Raw genomic sequence first — 20,079 nt, 5'->3', positions numbered from 1 at the left:
CTGATCAGTGGGGTGCTGACACCCGGCACCTCTGCTATCAGTCAAAAACCCCTATAATATTCTGGACACTGGTCTCTGTCCCAACCTCTTTTGTCCTAAATATAGCCACAAAAAGAAGGGAAAAATGAGACATGCGTTAAATTTCCTAATGTTGAGGACTACCGGTAAGTGCAAATTGAAGTATTTGATAGTATTCACTTCATGATTGGTGGGAGTCTGACCTCTGGGTCCCCTATGAGTCTGAGAAGCAACACGGTCCCTCCACAGTTTTTCCTGCCAAGCAGTGCCCCAGCCATTGGCTGTACAGAGGACTACAGCATAGGCCAATGCAAGTGAACAGGGCTGTTTGCAGTTGCCTGCATAGCTTGGAAATGTTATTCCTGTGTTTTACATGTGGGTTAAATAATAAGCAAATTTTATGGTATTGAGTCGTAACCGATTTATCAATTTAATAATTTTCTTCTTTTTTTCCTCATCACATTTTAATGGCCAATTGGCCATAACTCGGTTTTTCGGTCAACATAGCCATATGAGGTCTTATGATTTGCAAGACAATATGCACTTTACAGGAAATCAGTCATCAGTGTCACCTGCACTAACCAGTTGGTACAGACAGGTATTGCAGGTGACACTGATGACAACGATATTTACCTTATTCTGTTCCGTGTTCTGTTTCTCGTACTTCTTCTGTATCTTCCGTCTTGGGGCCGACTTGGAGCATGGGCGGAGTGACGTTATTGCTCCTTTTTCTCTGCTGGGTCCCGCTGCTAGCTCGAGAACCAGAGCACGGAACAGGACCAGGTAAGTATGGTTTTCATTAGTGTCACCTGCCTGTACGAACAGGTTAGTGCAGGCGACACTGATAAAAGATTCCCTTTAATGGTACTTTTTTGTATTTCATTTAAATTATTGATCAGGTTTAATCTTTTTTTTTTTTTTGTGAATCCAGGCACCATGTCCTGCAGATGGGTGCGGAGAGATGCAGCTCTCGCTGGGTGGTACAATTGTTGAGGCAACTGTACAACACCCAGTGAGTTCTGATGGATGGGACTCATGTACAGAACTTGCTGGATTAACACTTAAAGTACATTTTATTTTACTATGAAGCATTTATTTTAACAAAGAAACTTATGACGCATTCAGTCACAGTTTATTTCTTAACAGCAGTTACTTTAACCCATTTTAGAGAAATCAGAAATGCAACCTGGGAAGCAAATATTGGTACAAAATAAATGTATATTTCTCTCAGAGGCATTTTATTAAGGATGTAAGCATATTTTCATAAAAAGCCCTTTAATGTTTAGTGTTGTTACAACCACATACACATAAATACACATAAATATACAGATGTGTTTTTTTATATAGGAAAAACACATTTCACAATGTAATCTGCAATATATGTCTCCTTTCTTATTACAGCACAGTTACCCTCAGAGGCAGTATGTGCTTTGTTATATATTACCAAATGTGCTAAACTGGCAAACATATCAGTGCTGGCATTTACTAGAAGGGTTAAAGGCTGCAACACTTAAAGGAGAACTCCAGAATAGAAAAATTGTCCCCCATACTCCCGGCAGTAAAAAAAATAAAGAGGTACATAACATCCTTCGCTCCCCCGGTGCCTCCGGTAACCGGCTCCGGTCTCTGCTGCGATCCTCTTCCTGGTTGCCGGTGGTCGGCGAGTCATACTGCGCTCAGCCAATCACCGGCCGCAACCAGGAAGAAGATCGCGGCGGAGACCGGAGTGGGTTACCGGAGGCAGCGGGGGAGCGGAGGAAGGTATGTACCTTTTTTTTTTTTTTTTTTTTTTTTTTACTGCCGGCAGTATGGAGGACACTTTTCTTTTCTGGAGTTCTCCTTTAAATGTGACAAAGCTGCAGTACAAAGTAAAAATAAAGCTTTGTGCAGTACGGACCAATGCAAACAAGGTAAAGGCTGCTGTGCATGCAACAGCATGTAGGTGGAAAATGGTGCGTAGTACCATAAGTTGGACCCCCACTAAGTGAATATGTATGTTGTAACTGACGGATAAGCCATTTAAAAAAAAATTAATAACCCCTTAAGGCGGACAGTTTTTTTTCTTCATTTTTATCTTCCTCATAACGTTCATCCCTCCTCACATTCTAAAAATCTTAACGCTTTTCATTTTCCACCTACAGAGGGCTTGTTTTTTGCACCACCAATTTTACTTTGTAATGACCAATAATTTCACCACAAAATCTGCAGCGAAACCAGGAAAAAAATAGTTGTGGGGATCAAGTGGGGAAAAAAAGAAATATATAAATAAAAGCCATTTTGTAACTTTTGGGTGGAAAATGACACCTTATCTTTTTTCTGTAGATCCATACAATTAAAGGACACGTCCGGCGCGCGCTTTTCTCGTTTTATCCCGTCCGGGCTGCAAAATAAAAGAAAACAAACTTTCTCTTACCTGCCAATGAGCCCCCGGAGCTCCAGTACACTCCGGGACAGGTGTTCGGTCCCCGGGCTGTATTCTTCTTACTTCCTGTTAGCCCGGCACGTCACACGGAGTATCAGCCTATCACTGGCTGCAGAGATGTCCCGCCTCGGCCGGTGATAGGCTGAAGCTCCGTGTGACATGTCGGGCAAACAGGAAGTAAGAAGAATACAGCCCGGGGACTGAACACCTGTACCGCAGTGCGCGCCGGACATGTCCTTTAAAATGATACACAACCTATATAGGTTTGATTTTGTTTTACTTTTGTTTAAAAAAATTATACATTTTCGCACGAAAACTAGTACGTTAAAAAATGTCCTATTCTGACCCCTATAACTTTTTGCGCTGTAGTTTGCACCATGATCTGTATTTTTTATCTATCCATTTTTGTTTTGATGGGACTTTTTGACTGTGCGGTTTAATTAACATTATATTTTTATAGTTCGGACATTTATGCACGCAACAGTACCACATATGTTTATTTACTTTTTTATGAGATGAGGGAAGGGGTTATGAGGGAAGGAGCTAATTCACATTTATTAACTTCTTTTTAAAATATTTTTTACACAATTTTTTAGTCCCCATAGGGGACTATTAAAAGCAATCCTTGGGTGGTATACACTGTTCAATGCTATGTCATAGAATATCTTAGTATAAATAGTATTTTTCCTTTAAGTATGGTGGGATAAAATCAAGCGCTGAGAGATCAAAGGCGGAATTAACAAGGGAATCTATAACCCACAATGCAACGCGTTTCGTCATATGACATCTCTTCTGTTGTTGCCTCTGGATTCACTGACAGCAAGCAGATATCTTAAAAACATTTAGAAACAGTCTGAAAAATAGGCGGAGGCCCACCAGGTATTATATTATGGTCTTTACTGAAATTGTACAGTTAACCCTTTAACATCACAGGGGATTTGTGCGTAGCTACTGCTCAATGTGAACAATCCTGTAGCTGTGTGTGCAGACTGGCTGTGGGAAAAATGGCATACATATAGGTAACAAAATGTTCCTGGATTGTTATTATATGAATGTACCAAGAGCAATATTTATTTAAAATATTGTATAAAAGTATATTTGACTATGCTATCCTACAACAAAACTGTTCCAGTCCTGATAAAACTGTGTACCATGTAATTGTCTAAAGAAGTCTAAAAGCACTTTAGTACAAAAATATTTCATTGAAGAAAATATGTAAAAATGTTTTACCCTGTATAAGCTTGAAAATAACTAAGATTGCCAAAATAAGAGATTCTATGCAGTACAAATATAAAGAATGTATAAAACAATGTTCATTTGACAATAAAAAAAGCTCAGCTCGAGTTTATTTGTCATTGTCATTGTCCTCGGCCCTGCCCGTTTCTGGAGCGCTGTCGGCCCCATCAGACGTGTTGTCATTGCCTAAATTCCTTTCCTGTATCCTCTTCTCAACTTTAGTGATTCTTTGTTTGAGTTTTAGTTGTGTGGAGTTGTAGTCAGCGAGTAACCTGGCAAACCTTGTCTGCAAGCTGTCAAAAGCAGTTTCCAGTCTCTCCACTTTTTCTTCTGTGTCCTTTGGATCTGACCCAGCCTTCGCTGCCTCCTCATCAATTAGACCGTCTTTCATTAGGATCTGTCTACCCTTTTCTTCAAGCACTGACTTAGCCTCTGGGTACTCAGTCAGAGCCTCCATTAAGTCATCCTTAGATAAACAGAACAAATCAGAATAACCAATACTCCGAATGTTAGCTGTTCTTCTGTTCCCTGATTTGCTTCCTTTGATGTTCAGTATGCTGATTTCTCCAAAATAACTCCCATCACTAAGGACTACAAACTGTGTCACACCATCATCTGCCACCACAGCCAGTTTACCTTCTTTTATAATATACATTTCCCGGCCAATGTCCCCTTTTCGACAAATATAGTCACCAGGGCTGTATACTTGAGGCCTTAGCTTCAGGACCAACTCCACCAGTAGTCCAGCTTCACAGTCTTGAAAGATTCTAACCTTCTTTAATGTGTCCAAATGGACATTAATTGCAATCTCTGCTTTCAGCTTGTCTGGTAGGTTCTTAAGGACTTCTTTTTCATCCATTGTTTTTTTGTTGGTCCACAGATAATCAAACCACTTTATTACCCTGGCTTCTAGATCTTTTGATACATTACGAAATTGCATATATTGCTTTATAGAGTCAATTTTAGACTGAAAATCTGCTCTTGATGCATTCATATTTGAAATCATAGAGCCCACATTACCAACAATGGTGGCAAATATCAGAACACCGATTAAGAAGTCAAACACCACAAAGAGGAATTCTACATCCTTGACTGGAGGAGGTGTTTCCCCAATGGTGGTTAGAGTGAGTGTTGACCAGTAAAGACTGTAAATATATTTCCGTGCAAGGCGACCATATTCTGGATGGGAAATATTAGGATAGACCCATGTGTCAGTTCCAAACCCAATGGCTTTAGAAATTGCAAAGTAAATGCATGCATTCCAGTGTATGATAATCAGAATATAAAGAACTAGGTTCCCAATGCGGAACATGTTGGGGTAATTGGTTCTAGTTTCCGTGCGATCGAAAAACTCAAACATCCTTGAAAAGCGTAATAAACGGTTGAAACGTAGTTCTGGGTAGTTGAATCCCACTTTGAAGTAGGCTACATCGGTTGGCAACAGTGATAACATATCTAGTTTAAACTGCAAAGTCTTTGTGTAGTATTCCTTTAACTTCTTAGCTTCTTTCACTAGCAAGCCTTGTTCAAGGAAACCTGAAAAATATAAGAATCTGAAAATATTTTGTCCAATTTTTTATGTACTTGAAGTCCTGTCAACTATGAAGTAGAAGGAACCAATTTGCAACATTATATACTATTCTTGGGAATTCAGTCAACTATGGACGTGTTGTGCTCATGCCAACTGAGGGTCCCCAATATATTTCCACAGGAGTGAGTGTAGCAGACTAGAGATGTGTGATCATACACACACATCTATCATATACACATCTATCATACGCACACATTTATCATATATACACACACACATCTAGAAAGGCAAAATACGGCACTCTCACTCCGTATGGTGCTTGAGTAGGATCCCACTCCTTAATAAATCATGAAAATAGAAAACTTGGCACTCGAAGGGTAGATAATAACGTAGAATTTTTATTTTTGCAATCCACAATGTAAATCAGTACTGAAGTTTCCGTCCTGATAGGACCTTCCTGACTGGATTGCTGTGGAGGCTGGAGAGAAGAACAATAAGATTGGCCACAGGCTGGGAGAAAGTGAGTGGTGAATATCGAGCAGTGTTGTTGGAGATAGCTCAGTTATCTCCAGCGACGCTGCTCACTATTCACCCCTCATTTTCTCCCGGCTTGTGGACGATCTTATTGTTCTTCTCTAGCCTCCGCAGCATTCCGGCACCTTGAGGAAGGTCCTATAAGGACAGAAACGTCAGTATTGATTTACATTGTGGATTGCAAAAATAAAAATTCTACGTTGTTAACTACCCTTTGAGTGCCAAGTTTTCTATTTTCATGATTTATTAAGGAGTGGGATCCTACTCGAGCACCACACGGAGTGATAGTGCCGTATTTTGCATTTCTAGATGTGTGTGTGTGTATATATATGATAAATGTATGTGTATGATAGATGTGTATATGATAGATGTGTGTGTATTAGGGATCGACCGATATCGTTTTTTTAGGGCCGATACCGATAATCAGTGCAGGTTAGGGCCGATAGCCGATAACTTATACCGATATTCCGGTATAAGTTATCGGCTATTTAACCCCCTGCGACACCGCTGCAGATCATTGATTTAAAGCGTGCGCTTTAAATCAATGATCTGCAGTGGCTTTTGCGGGGCCATAGACTGCCGCCGCCACCACCCGCTTCTCTCCCCTACCTGCCAGGGTGCTCCGGGCCATCCATCCATCGTTCATGTAGTGTCCGGGGGCATTCCGGGTTGAGGGTGGTCCGGTCCGGGCTGTCCTTCTTCTCCGGTGGTCATCTTCTCCACTCCGGGCAGGCTCCGGGCTAGTAAGCTGCATAGACGCCGCTGCGCAGTGACTCCCGTGCGCAGCGACGCACCTGACATCACGGCGTAGCGGCGTCTATGCAGCGTACTAGGCCGGAGCCTGCCCGGAGTGGAGAAGAAGACCGTGGGAGAAGGACAGCCCGGACCGGACCACCCTCCACCCGGAACGCCCCCGGACACTACATGAAGGAAGGATGGCCTGGACCACCCCCATTACGGGTAAGTTTAATTTTTTTATTGACTCGGAGGGTGGGGGAGGGGCCTGACCGGTATAGCGGTATGGGAAAAAATCCATACCGGTATAGCGCCTAGCATCACGGTGGGGGGCGCGACGCGGTGGGTCGGGGGTGCGGTGCGGGGGGTCGAGGGGGTGGCGGTCGCGGTGCGGTGGGGGCGGGGCATTATCGGCAAGATAATTGCCGATACCGATAATGCCCAAAATCGTGATTATCGGCCGTTAATATCAGCCATACCAATAATTGGTCGATCCCTAGTGTGTATGATCACACATCTCTAGTCTGCTACACTCACTCCTGTGGAAATATATTGGGGACCCTCAGTTGTCATCTATAAGTGTAGCAGGCTAGAGATGTGTGATCTTCCACAACGTACATTCTATTTTAAATGTTTAAATGAGATTGCGCATTTCCGAGCATTCCTAGCTCCGTTGTCAGGGGAATGTCTGCACTGAGATTTTCCGTGCAGACATTCCCCCGTGTAAATATAGCATGATAGTGCCCCTCCAAAGACTAGACTCTGGATCTGCCACTGATCACATCTCAGAGCAGGGAATGGATGTATTTTCAGAAGTGTAAGTTAAAGACATATTTCAAGTTTGACAATGGACTAATTGTCAAAACCAAACGGACAACCCCTTTAAGCAGAACTGCAGTGGGAGGGTTTTTACAAAAGCCGCAAACAGTTCAGATTTATTTTCCCTAGCGAGTATAGTTTGGGGACAGAGAAAGGATTAAGATCAACATCTTGTAATCTGAATGTTTAGATTTTAATAAGAGTGGGCTTTAAGGATTGTTACAAAAACCATATAGATAGAATTTTAGAAACATGTTTCACTGGTTATATAGGGCGTCCAGCTAAAGTAATGTCAGAGGACAAAAATGTCAGAGACTCAGCTCTGGATACCAAAATTGACATGTACAGTAGAAGTCAAAGAAGAATAGTAGCTTTAGAAACGGAAGAATGTGGATTAGTCATCTATCGATCTCTTGGAATCTTTTTAACTTCTTAAAGATAGATATACTAAAATTGATTAATATATGTCATTGTAGTTGTGGTATTGATGGTAAAACAGTGGCATAACTCACCTGTTCTGAATCTTACTAGTGTGTCCATAATGTATACGGCATCTGCACTGTAATCCAGTATCATCCACATGACTATGTTATTTTTCTGAAGTTCATCAAAACAGGCTCTTCAAAACAGAAAAATAGACAATTGTAAAATTTAGTAGATCTGGACATTTCCATGTGACTGATACCAAGGAGAGAGGTGATTGATACCAAGGAGAGAGGTGACTGATACCAAGGAGCTTTCCTTACCTGCACACAAGAAAGCACCAGTTATAAAGCACAGGTACAGAGATGATTGACAACCATCTGTAGTAATAGTTACTGGCTGGATCAACTACAAATACTTCTCTTTTCTTTCTAGAATTAAAGGACACATGTATCAGGACTACGACAGAGAAAACAATATGCCTCACGCTTTCGCAGTTTGACTATTGGACAAGGCAACAATTAAAGAGTTATTATCATAAAAAAAAAAAGATTTTTGACATGTCATAGAGTCCCCCACCAATTGTTAGAACAAACTGAGAGAAACAGAACTGAGCACATCTTCCCCCTCAATCTAGCAATCAGTCTCATCCCCCAGACCCCGACCGGTAAAAACTTGGCAAATGTCATTTTAAAGTGTAACTATAAAGTTAATAAGTTGGAAGAAAACACTTTTAAAAAACTCCCAGAAACTCTGTAGCCTGCTGCATAAGCGAGCAGTTTATAGAATTGCCTGAAGTCCCATGCAAGTCTAAGGGACTGTTGGTAATTCCATAGACTGTTCACTTTCTGGACAAGTCAAGTGACAGTCAATTACCAGCTACAGCAATGTCTCGCCTCAGCTTGTAATTGGCTGAGCAGACCATCACTAGCTGGGGTCCCATATAGGAGATTACAGGGGGTCCCCAACGATTAGACACTAAATTGTTATAAGTCCCTGATAAGTTAAGTCCCATGAAGTACCTCTTTAAAAATGTTCTACCATTTTGCTGTTGTCATATTACTCCTTCACATAGCTGGTTGTCCTGCTGCTTCCGACACTGTTTCTGGCTGTGTACACTAACCTCAGTTTTGTTGTAACAGATAGCATGAGTGAGACAAACAAGGTTGCCAGATCAGAGAGTGAAGGGGGACATCCAAATCTCCAGGGATGGCAGATAATACAGTCTGTATCAATTGTCCTGCTTCAACAAATTGAATTCATCTACTTCAAGAACTGAGGATTCAGTAGCTGCCTTATGTATCTCAACTGTTCACAGGCGTCATTGTAACAAGATAATGAATCTTATCCACTTCACCTGTCACAACCTTTAACCTTTAGTGATGACTAACATATATAGAGGGTCATGTGCTGTAAAAAAGGAATGGGTTGTTTTGCTTTTCAACTTCTACATGATATTGGGAATCTAATGGTGTCAACACATTTGTTTGTATTTTGGCATCTGAAGGATCAATCTGTACAAGTTATACAATTTACACTACATTGCTAAATGCAAATAATATACGGAATTTGTGAAAATATCTGCACAATAATGTGGTTACCCAGCACGGGAGGTGTTACCCTGTACCCTTGCTGCCCTGTCAGGCCGCCTCCCTTCAGTGTCCCCCGTGTAAATATGTTTATTATGCATTATACTGTGTAATGTGTGAAGAAAGCGTTGTCACTTTAAGACTGTTTACCATGTAAGTTGTCATGTGATTGTTATCCAGGGGGTACCAGTGACCAGGTGACTTAAGGGTGACCAATGGGAGGCTCTGGGGGGATCCCATTGGTCACCCTTAAGTCACCTGGTCACTGATACCTCCTGGGAAACAATCACATGACAAGGTGGAGCCTCTGCTCTCTCTCTCTTGCTTCCTGCTGAGGTCCAGTCAAGTCGAGCCTAAGTGTGTCCAGAGTCATAGGATGCCTCAAGTCCAGTCTGCAGCCACAAGCTACAAACCTGCAAGTAAGCCACAGTCAGTCTTGTCAGTCACAAGTCAAGTAAAGTCACAGTCATCATTTGTCAAGTCAATGTGGCCTGCATTAAATTGACCCCATCTACTACAAGTCCCAACAAGCCCTTAAGGTCTCTTAGTCACTGGTCACCTCCGTAGGCCTGGTTGAACTGTATAGACCTTTCCACCTGTCTAACCTCAGTAAAGCTACCATTATCCGTAACTTCATTATTGCCCCTGTGCCTAGCCCAGGATCCAGCAGTATTCTTTCGGGTGGTATTGAGGATAAACCACGCCCTGGCATCACAAATACAAGGGGTTAATGCCATCTTCACCTAGGGTAATTCCACCTGCCATTTGCATCACACTCCATACCACAATAATATATAATATAATACTCCTACACTGGATGGCTAAAAAAAATAAAAAAATTAACATTTTATAAAACATGTATTTCCCATACTGACCCAAGTGACTTATTAAAGGAGTAGTCCAGTGGTGAAAAACTTATCCCCTATCCTAAGGATAGGGGATAAGTTTGAGATCACGGGGGGTCCGACCGCTGGGGCCCCCTGCGATCTCTCTGTACGGGGGCCAGGCTCTCCGGCCAGATAGCGGGTGTCGACCACCGCGCGAAGTGGCGTCCGACAAGCCCCCTCAATACATCTCTATGGCAGAGCCGGAGATTGCCGAAGACAGCACTCCGGCTCTGCCATAGAGTTGTATTGAGGGGGCGTGTCGGCCGCCGCTTCGTGCGGAGGTCAACACGCCCCCTTCCCGCGGGCTGTCGGGGCTCCGTACAGGAGATCGCAGGGGGTCCGACCGCTCTGCAACTTATCCCCTATGCTTAGGATACGGTATAAGTTGTTCACCACTGGGTTCACCACTGGATATCTCCTTTAAGTGAATCACTGATCTAATACAAAGAGTATGTATCAGCAATGCAGTGCATAAAATATGAGTAGTAAATGAAAAGCGGTAAGACAGTCCGTGCAATATTCTGATAAGCAAGCATCATTTTAAATGAAGTGAGTTAGGTACTCCATCCTTGCTTTCCTTTTTCTTCTTCCCACTATAAACTGGGACAAATTTCATTTCATGAATGAGGCTATGATGAGAAGAGATGGATGAGCTATTTGATATAAATAAGGCTGGGTTCACATGACGTATTTCCCTATATGGGAACGGATACGGCTGGGGGGAGCTAAAAACTTGCGCTCCCGTATCCCTGCCGTATGCAGTCCCGTATGTAATTCATTTCAATGAGCCGACCGGAGTGAACCGGTCGGCTCATTTTACCCCATATGCGGTTTTCTACTGGACCTCAAACCGTAGTCAACCACGGTTTTAGGTCTGGTAGAAAACCACATGCGGGGAAAAATGAGCCGACCGGTTCACTCCGGTCGGCTCATTGAAATGAATTACATACAGGACCGCAATTACATATGGCAGGGATACGGGAGCGCAAGTTTTTAGCTCCCCTCAACCGTATGCGGTCCCCTATAGGGAAAAACATGATGTGAACCCGGCCTAAGCAAAATAAAGGAAAACACTGCATTCCAGCATTAAAAAAAAAAACACAGTGGTGGTAGAAATATCATGGCTTGGACCCAGGGCCGGACTGGGTGTGAAAACCAGCCCTGGAAAAAATTACATACCAGCCCCATAGTGTTGCGTCATTATACCAGCACGTCTTCATTTTCTTGTTCATAAAAGGTAAAATCATGCATTTTAAAGCATATTTGAAGAGTGCCTTATTTATAGATAAGACATATATAAAGAGCAAAAAAATTGTTCCCCCACATTAGGTGCAGTATAGTTTCCCCACATTAGGTGCAGTATAGTTCCCCACATTAGGTGCAGTATAGTTCCCCACATTAGGTGCAGTATAGTCCCCCACATTAGGTGCAGTATAGTTCCCCACATTAGGTTGGCAGTATAGTTCCCCCACATTAGATGCAGTATAGTCCCCCACATTAGGTGCAGTATAGTCCCTCACATTAGGTGCAGTATAGTCCCCAACATTAGGTGCAGTATAGTCCCCAACATTAGGTGCAGTATAGTTCCCCCACATTAGGTGCAGTATAGTTCCCCCATATTAGGTGCAGTATAGTTCCCCCACATTAGGTGCAGTATAGTTCCCCCACATGAGGACAAGCAGGGCTCTGTACACTGAGGACAAGCAGGGCTCTGTGTACTGAGGACAAGCAGGGTTCTGTGCACTGAGGAAAAGCAGGGCTCTGTACACTGAGGACAAGCAGGGCTCTATACACTGAGGACAAGCAGGGCTCTGTACACTGAGGATAAGCGGAGCTCTGTGCTTTGAGGACAAGCAGGGCTTTGTACACTGAGGACAAGAAGGGCTCTGTACCCTGAGGACAAGCAGGGCTCTGTACACTAAGGACAAGCAGGGCTCTGTACACTGAGGACAAGCAGGGCTCTTTACACTGAGGTCAAGCAGGGCTCTGTACACTGAGGACACACAGGGCTCTGTGCAGGGAGGACAAGCAGGGCTCTGTACATTGAGGACAAGCAGGGCTCTGTACACTGAGGACAAGCAGGGCTCTGTACACTGAGGACAAGCAGGGCTCTGTACACTGAGGTCAAGCAGGGCTCTGTACACTGAGGACACACAGGGCTCTGTGCAGGGAGGACAAGCAGGGCTCTGTACATTGAGGACAAGAAGGGCTCTGTACCTGAGGACAAGCAGGGCTCTGTGCACTGAGGACAAGCAGGGCTCTGTGCACTGAGGACAAGCAGGGCTCTGTACACTGAGGACAAGCAGGGCTCTGTACACTGAGGACAAGCAGGACTCTGTACACTGAGGACAAGCAGGACTCTGTACACTGAGGACAAGCAGGGCTCTGTACACTGAGGACAAGCAGGGCTCTGTACACTGAGGACAAGCAGGGCTCTGTACCTGAGGGCAAGCAGGGCTCTGTACCTGAGGGCAAGCAGGGCTCTGTACACTGAGGACAAGCAGGGCTCTGTACACTGAGGACAAGCAGGACTCTGTACACTGAGGACAAGCAGGGCTCTGTACACTGAGGACAAGCAGGGCTCTGTACCTGAGGACAAGCAGGGCTCTGTACACTGAGGACAAGCAGGGCTCTGTACCTGAGGGCAAGCAGGGCTCTGTACACTGAGGACAAGCAGGGCTCTGTACCTGAGGGCAAGCAAGGCTCTTTACACTGAGGACAAGTAGGGCTGTGTGCACTGATGACAAGCAGGGTTCTGTACCTGAGGACAAGCAGGGCGGCGGGCACACTGATCGGTGGCACAGTGAACTCCGACGTGGCGCTGCTGGGCTTAGACGTAAGGTCACGTCACCCCCACGGCCGCTGGGCCTATTTTCATGTGGGGGCCTGGAGCCCCTACGTTAATCCGGCCCTGCAAAGCGGCCCCAGGGCCGGAAGCCCACCAGGAAAAATCCCGGTAGGCCAGTTCGGGCCTGCTTGGGCCTTTTTCAATGCATATGACTTGCCATCATTCAAGGAATAATGAATTCTGTCTGAGCTAAATCTCTTGAAGCAAGATAACTACCCTAAACAGACAAGCTGTAACCACCAAAGAATGGTTAAAGAAGAATAAAGTTTTGGGATGGCCAAGTCAAAGTCCTGAGCTTAACCCCTTAAGGACTCAGCCCATTTGGGCCTTAAGGACAATTTATTTTTACGTTTTCGTTTTTTCCTCCTCGCCTTCAAAAAATCATATAAACTCTTTTATATTTTCATCCACAGACTAGAATGAGGGCTTTTTTTTTTTGCGCGACCAGTTGTCCATTGTAATGCCCTGACTCACTTTACCATAAAATGTATGGCGCAACCAAAAAATATTATTTGTGTGGGGAAATAAAAAAGAAAACCGCAATTTTGCAAATTTTGGAAGGTTTCGTTTTCTCGCTGTACAATTTACGGTAAAAATGACGTGTCATTTGTTCTTTGGGTCAATACAATTAAAATGATACCCATGATAACATACTTTTCCATTATTGTTGGGCTTAAAAAAAAAATCGCAAACTGTTTAACCAAATTAGTAGGTTTAAAATCCCCCTATTTTGAAGACCTATAAATTTATCATTTTTCTGTGTAAGTGGCGGTATGAGGGCTCATTTTTTGCACAGTGATCTGTACTTTTTATTGATACCATATTTGCTTATATAAAACGTTTAATACTTTTTTAATAAATTTTTTTTAAATAAAATGTTATTAAAAAAAAGCAGCTGTTTTGGACTTTTTCATTTTTTTACATTCACGCCGTTCACTGTACCATATCATTAACACTTTATTTTAATAGTTGGGATATTTACGCACGCGGCGATACCAAATATGTACATACAATTTTTTTTTACACTTTTTGGGGGTGACATAGGGAAAATGTACGGGGGAGGGGGTTTTTCACATTTTGTTTACTTTTTTAACTGTTATTTTTACACTTTAATAGTCCCCATAGGGGACTATTTATAGCAATCATTCGATTGCTAATACTGTTCAGTGCTACAGTGGGGATCAAAAGTTTGGGCACCCCAGGTAAAAATTTGTATTAATGTGCTTAAAGAAGCCAAGGAAAGATGGAAAAAATCTCGAAAAGGCATCAAATTACAGATTAGACATTCTTATAACATGTCAACAAAAGTTAGATTTTATTTCCATCATTTACACAAAGGGGGCAGTGCATGATATAAATTCTGCAGTGTGCCCAAACTTTTGCAGATGGCATTTTTTAGTTTTCAGTTATTTTGAAAGTGTAAATGATGGAAATAAAATCTAACTTTTGTTGACTTATGTCTAATCTATAATTTGATGCCTTTTGGAGATTTTTCCATCTTTCCTTGGCTTCTTTATGCACATTAATACAAATTTTTACCTGGGGTGCCCAAACTCTTGATCCCCACTGTATGCATAGGAAATAGCACTGATCAGTATTATCGGTCATCTTCTACTCTGCTTCTGCTCGATCACAGACCAGAGCAGAAGACCCATGGAAGGCAGCGGAGGCAGGTGAGGGGACCTCCGGCTGCCATGCTGGACGATCGGATCGCCGCGGCAGCGATGCGGATGATCCGATCATCCATTTTAGCTGCAGATACCGTGATCTGTATTGATCACGGAATCTGAGGGGTTAATGGCGGACATCAGCGTCATTGCAGATGTCCGCCTTTACGGGCTGCCGCGCATGATGCGAGCATCACTCCGATGCTCGCGGTTATGCATAGGACGTAAATGTACGTCCTGGTGCATTAAGTACCAGCTCACCAGGATGTACATTTACATCCTGCGTCGTTAAGGGGTTAAACAGGAACTCTGGTACTTAACAACTTCCACCCTAGATCCGACCGCAATCTCCTGCCTGGTACCCCGGCTCTCCCCATGCATGGAGCAGTATCGACCGCCGACATGCACCCACCATGCATCTCTATAAGAGTGACAAAGATACAGCACTCGTGTATCTCTGGCTCTCCCATAGGGATGCATGGGGGGGGGGGGGTGTTGGCAACCGCTCTGTGTGCCAGGGCGTCGGACAGAAGATCACGGGGGTCCAAGCAGTCGGACTCCGCGATCAGACACGTATCCCCTATCTTATAGAGATAAAATAAGTTGTTAAGTACTGCAGTTCCCCTTTAATACAGTAGAAATGTTGTGGAAGGACCTGAAGCAAGGAGTTCACAGAAGAAAACCAACAGCGTTTAAGCTGTTTTATATGGAGGGATAGGCTAAAATTGCATGTGGTTTGTTTCCTAATTATGTATTTTGTCTAATCCAACCCTGAATGAATGTGGTATATGGTAGTTTGAGGTAAGATTTACTTTTAAGCCCCCTATATGTCAAGTTGACCACCAATGGTTTACACTGTACGATGTATATTATAAAAGTAAGTGCAGTCATATATTTGTGAGCAATTGTATTAATCCCAGCAAAAATGCTTTTATAATGTTTTTTTTTTTTATGTGTACAAAGAAAAGAACTTAGCCCAATGCCTAGGCCTTAGAACACATAAAATAATCCTTCAAATCAACCATATAAATCCTATTCCTAACACACACAGCCTGCATAGAAATCTACTGTAGCACAGCTCTCAGTACTTACTCATTTTCCTTTTTATCATCATTTTTTGCATCCTTTTTTTCTTCTTTTTTTTGCTCTTTGTTCTCATTGGCAGCGTTCTGATCATTCTTTTTGCTGTTTAATGCATTTACATGAAGAGTGGAAAAAGTCTTTTCAGAGAAGAGAATAGTACAGCCACAAGAGCGAGCAGCCTAGTTTGTGCTGTATGAATTTGTGACCATTTCCCAGACATCATTTACATTGTAAATTTCAAATACCTGTATTATAATGTATATCTCATGTAATGAGAATATATCACCAATTTAGTACTGGAGGGACATAAAATGATTGTGAACCTAGCCTTAAAGGGGTACTCCCATGGAAAACTTTTTTTCTTTAATCAACTGGTGCCAGAAAGTTAAACAGATTTGTAAATCACTTCTATTAAAAAATCTTAATCCTTCCAGTACTTTTTAGGGTCTGTATACTAAAGAGAAATCCAAAAAGAAATGCATTTCCTGTGACTACAGTGCTCTCTGCTGACCTCTGCTGTCCATTTTAGGAACTGGATAAAATCCCCATAGCAAACATATGCTTCTTTGGGCAGTTCCTTAAATGCACAGCAAAGGTCAGCAGAGAGCACTGTGGTCAGGACATCACAGGAAATGCATTTCTTTTTGGATTTCTCTTTAGTATATAGTCCCTAAAAAGTACTGGAAGGATTAAGATTTTTTAATAGAAGTGATTTACAAATCTGTTTAACTTTCTGGCACCAGTTGATAAAAAATAAAAAAAAAGTTTTCCACGGGAGTACCCCTTTAAGGCTAGGTTCACAATCATTTTATGTCCCTCCAGTACTAAACTGGTTTACTAAACATATTACTTGTAATTGATTTAGATCTAATATCATGTTTTTGAGATTGCTGTACCTGCTTGGTATTTGTGCTATTGCAACTCAGTTCATTTTACTTTTATTGGACAAGCAAAGTATTCTGAAGTTCTGCGGATTGATGTGGATTTATATTGGTATAATGACTATGGTTGTAAAATGTGGGGGAGCAGGTATAATGAATGACTGGATGAATGGCACAATTCTTACAAACAAAATTAACAATAAAATAAAATACTATAGAAAGGGTAATACGAGGGTCACTATACTAGGAGGTTGGGCACATGACATCTATAAGAGGATTCTATACTATCATTGACCACACTATTCTACTTTGGGATTTTTCGCTATCATTGTTCACAAAAGTGTCAGAAACATTTCATCACAACTATTACGAAAGAACTTTATGGGATTTTGTTCTACGGAATAACTTACTCATCAGTATTATTGCTGTTGTTGACATTAAACTCGGCAAGAACCCAGTGACTGAAATTCATGAAAACAAAAGCATTAACAAACTACTTCCTAGTACACTGACAAAGTAAAATAGCGGATTTAATGGTTATCGGACAATTGACGACATGGCCACTTGGGCTCTACAGTATATATGCAGTACATATACCCCATTAGAAATAAATAAACAGCAAAGAAAGAACTGGGTTTGCCTGATTTGGCCCCTGATATGAACAGTTCAGCCTCTAGTGACCCTCTCTCCCTTTAACAGTATGGTACAAAAATACAAGAACAATTATCATGAGTGGTTTTGTATGAAAATTAGTCCAGACTGCTGGTCAGAACAATGGGGGGCTAGTTTACTAAATAATTTATATCATTCAAGTGCAAATGCCTTACAGAGAACCTGTAGGTCCTTGATGCCTTTCGTATTTGTCCCATAACCTTCCTTTTTTTCTTTCCAATGCTGCAGAGAGCAGAAAACCAACTTTGTATGGGAAGTAAGTGTTATCCAGTTATGGGGGAGTGCAGCAGAGTGGAAATAAGAAGTAGGCTCCCCAGGTAGATAGGTAGGTACTACCAGTACGAATGTATGCCCCCAGTAGGTAGGTAGTTTCTCCCAATAGGTCAGGTACAATAGGTCTCCTAGTAGGTAGTTTGCCACATTAGGTAAGTATTTTCCCCATTAAGTAGACCCCCCATAGGAAGGTTGGGCCTCAATAGGTAGATAGTTACCCCATTAGGTAGGTAGGTAGGTAGGTAGGTGCCTTTACTCTTTTGGTAGATAGGTTCCCCCAATTAGGTGGATAGTTCCTCCTCTTAGGTATTCAAATGCCAAAAAAATGCAAAAGACTTGACACTTATTAATGCTGAGATCTTCAATGCTCTGAATGTCCCATTGCATCTATGAACATTTTCCCTGCAACATTGTCTAACAGATGCATTGAAGATTTCAGTATTGGTGAGTGCCATGTCTTTTTTCTTATTTTTTTCTAGCATTTGGATATTTATGTATTTATTCTGAGACATTGAGCACACCCAGGCTGTGTATTAGATTTAGCTATTACTATCACCACCCACAGTATCTGAGGCTACATATAGGCAGTGTGGGCTAGTAGTAGTACTGACTCCTACATTGTTTAAGGTTCCCCTATTAGGTCCCTTCAGAAGGTAGGTTGTTTCTCACATGAGGTAGGTTAGTCTACCTTTGCCAACATAAAAAATAATAGAAGAAACTTACCTTCCCCCCGTTCCCTCATTAAGTAGCAGGGCCTACTTCCTCTGCCTTTCTGGAGCAGGTAGTGTGATGAATTGACAGCTTCATATGTGCCTACATCAGGACACAGAAGAACCAAGGGCAAAAGCTGCCTGCAGACTACAAGAGTAAGTGACAGGGCAAGTAGCCAATGGTTCTTTGTCCCATCAATGCTTTCAACCGCATGCGTGTCTTAAGGATGCCTATATAGTTAAAAGGGGTTCAAGAGGGCAATTTAAAACATGGAACCGTCACCATGCATATGCTCCTGCCCCTTACCCTCCCATGCATGGATTTCTAGTGCTGTCCCATGAAGCCTTCCACATGTCACTATTTCAACTGTACCTGCGTTCTTGGAACACACATACTGTAAAGTTGAATACTATAGTGAAGCAGGCCAAGGTCAAGTGAATATAAGTTTTATTATTTCATAGGGCCCTGTTTCACTTTGTGGGATATTTCTGTTTAATATTTCAACACACAGTTTCTCTTAATCCTGTTTCTTGTCACTTGTTTCAATATGTTCAAGGACTAATATACCTGAATCCATCCGATGTGTGAGAAGGGTCTCTAGACAACAAGCTGGTCAAAAACATCTGCAATATGTGGGGAAACCTGGCATTAAGTGTCAATTTTCTCTATGGTGGCACAAAATGGAAAATAAAGGATTACACAGTGCCCATTCAAGACAATGGATTTTCTATGTAATGTAGAACATGACAGGTCATCCAGAGCAAGAGATGCTCTTTAAATCTGCGGTCCAGAAACGAGAATCCTGGATGAAGGACCCTTCTCCTTTAAAGGGGTATTCCGGGCAAAAACATCTTATCCCCTATGGAAAGGATAGGGGATAAGATGTCCGATCGCAGGGGGCCCGCCGCTAGAACCCCCGCGATCTTCCTGCAGCAGCCCACATTCTATGCGTAGCTGCATCTGAAGTTTCAGAAACCGCCGGGCTTCCGAGACGGGGACGTGACGTCACGCCACGCCCCCTCCATTCATGTCTATGGGAAGAGGTGTTGCGGCCATTACGCCCCCTCCCATAGAAATGAATGGAGGGGCATGGTGTGACGTCACGTCCCCGTCTCGGAAGCCCTCGGTTTCTGAAAGTTCAGACGCAGCTATGCATAGAATGCGGGCTGCTGCAGGGAGATTGCAGGGGTCCCAGCGGCGGGCCCCCCGCGATCAGACATCTTATCCCCTATCCTTTCGATAGGGGATAAGATGTTTTTGCCCGGAATAGCCCTTTAACACATCATTTCCTAATATGGTGCATGAAAAAGTTTTTTCCTAAATCGGTCAACGCCTTTAATGTAGTCAATTATATACATTTATTCGTATTTTGTATGTGAACCATACAAACAATACATAATAAATTACATATGCAACTTCTGCCTTTGCTGTGAGATATGCAGTAAATAAGGTGTCATAGTAGGAAAGTCATGAAACAACAAAGCACTGGTGATGTAAATTCAGAAATACAGAATGCACAACTATTTGGTATCATGTAATTTACCTTTCAAACAATAGTGTTGAGCGGCATAGGCCATATTTGAATTCGTGAATATTCGCAAATATATGGACGAATATTCGTCATATATTCGCTAAATTCGCATATTCGTAATATTCTCGTTTTATTTTCACATATGTGAAAATTAACATATGCGGAAATTAGCATATACAAAAATTTGCATATGCAAAAAAAATGAATATTCGTAATTAT

General features: G+C 42.4%; 1 protein-coding gene across 7 annotated transcripts in view; it reads right to left on the bottom strand.

Moving 5' to 3' along the window:
* Positions 1-2,968: 2,968 nt before the first annotated feature.
* The window catches only part of CNGA3 (cyclic nucleotide gated channel subunit alpha 3), a 59,185-nt gene continuing 42,074 nt past the window's right edge, over positions 2,969-20,079 (bottom strand). The window contains exons 2-7 of one of the 7 annotated variants that reach the window (XM_056555918.1): positions 18,897-18,994; positions 17,084-17,134; positions 15,802-15,894; positions 8,042-8,149; positions 7,808-7,914; positions 2,969-5,212 (exon numbers count right to left, since the gene is read on the bottom strand). In XM_056555918.1, coding sequence (XP_056411893.1) covers positions 3,786-5,212; positions 7,808-7,914; positions 8,042-8,149; positions 15,802-15,894; positions 17,084-17,134; positions 18,897-18,952 — 1,842 coding nt within the window. In that variant the 5' untranslated portion in view covers positions 18,953-18,994 and the 3' untranslated portion in view covers positions 2,969-3,785. The remainder of the gene's footprint in view (positions 5,213-7,807; positions 7,915-8,041; positions 8,150-15,801; positions 15,895-17,083; positions 17,135-18,896; positions 18,995-20,079) is intronic. The other 6 variants (XM_056555920.1, XM_056555915.1, XM_056555922.1 and 3 more) reach the window with 6 other exon arrangements.

Source organism: Hyla sarda, chromosome 2 (genome assembly GCF_029499605.1).
Source record: "Hyla sarda isolate aHylSar1 chromosome 2, aHylSar1.hap1, whole genome shotgun sequence".
Taxonomy (NCBI): Eukaryota; Metazoa; Chordata; class Amphibia; order Anura; family Hylidae; genus Hyla; species Hyla sarda.
The sequence above is the reverse complement of the archived record's forward strand: the minus strand, read 5'-3'. Positions and strand labels throughout refer to the sequence as shown.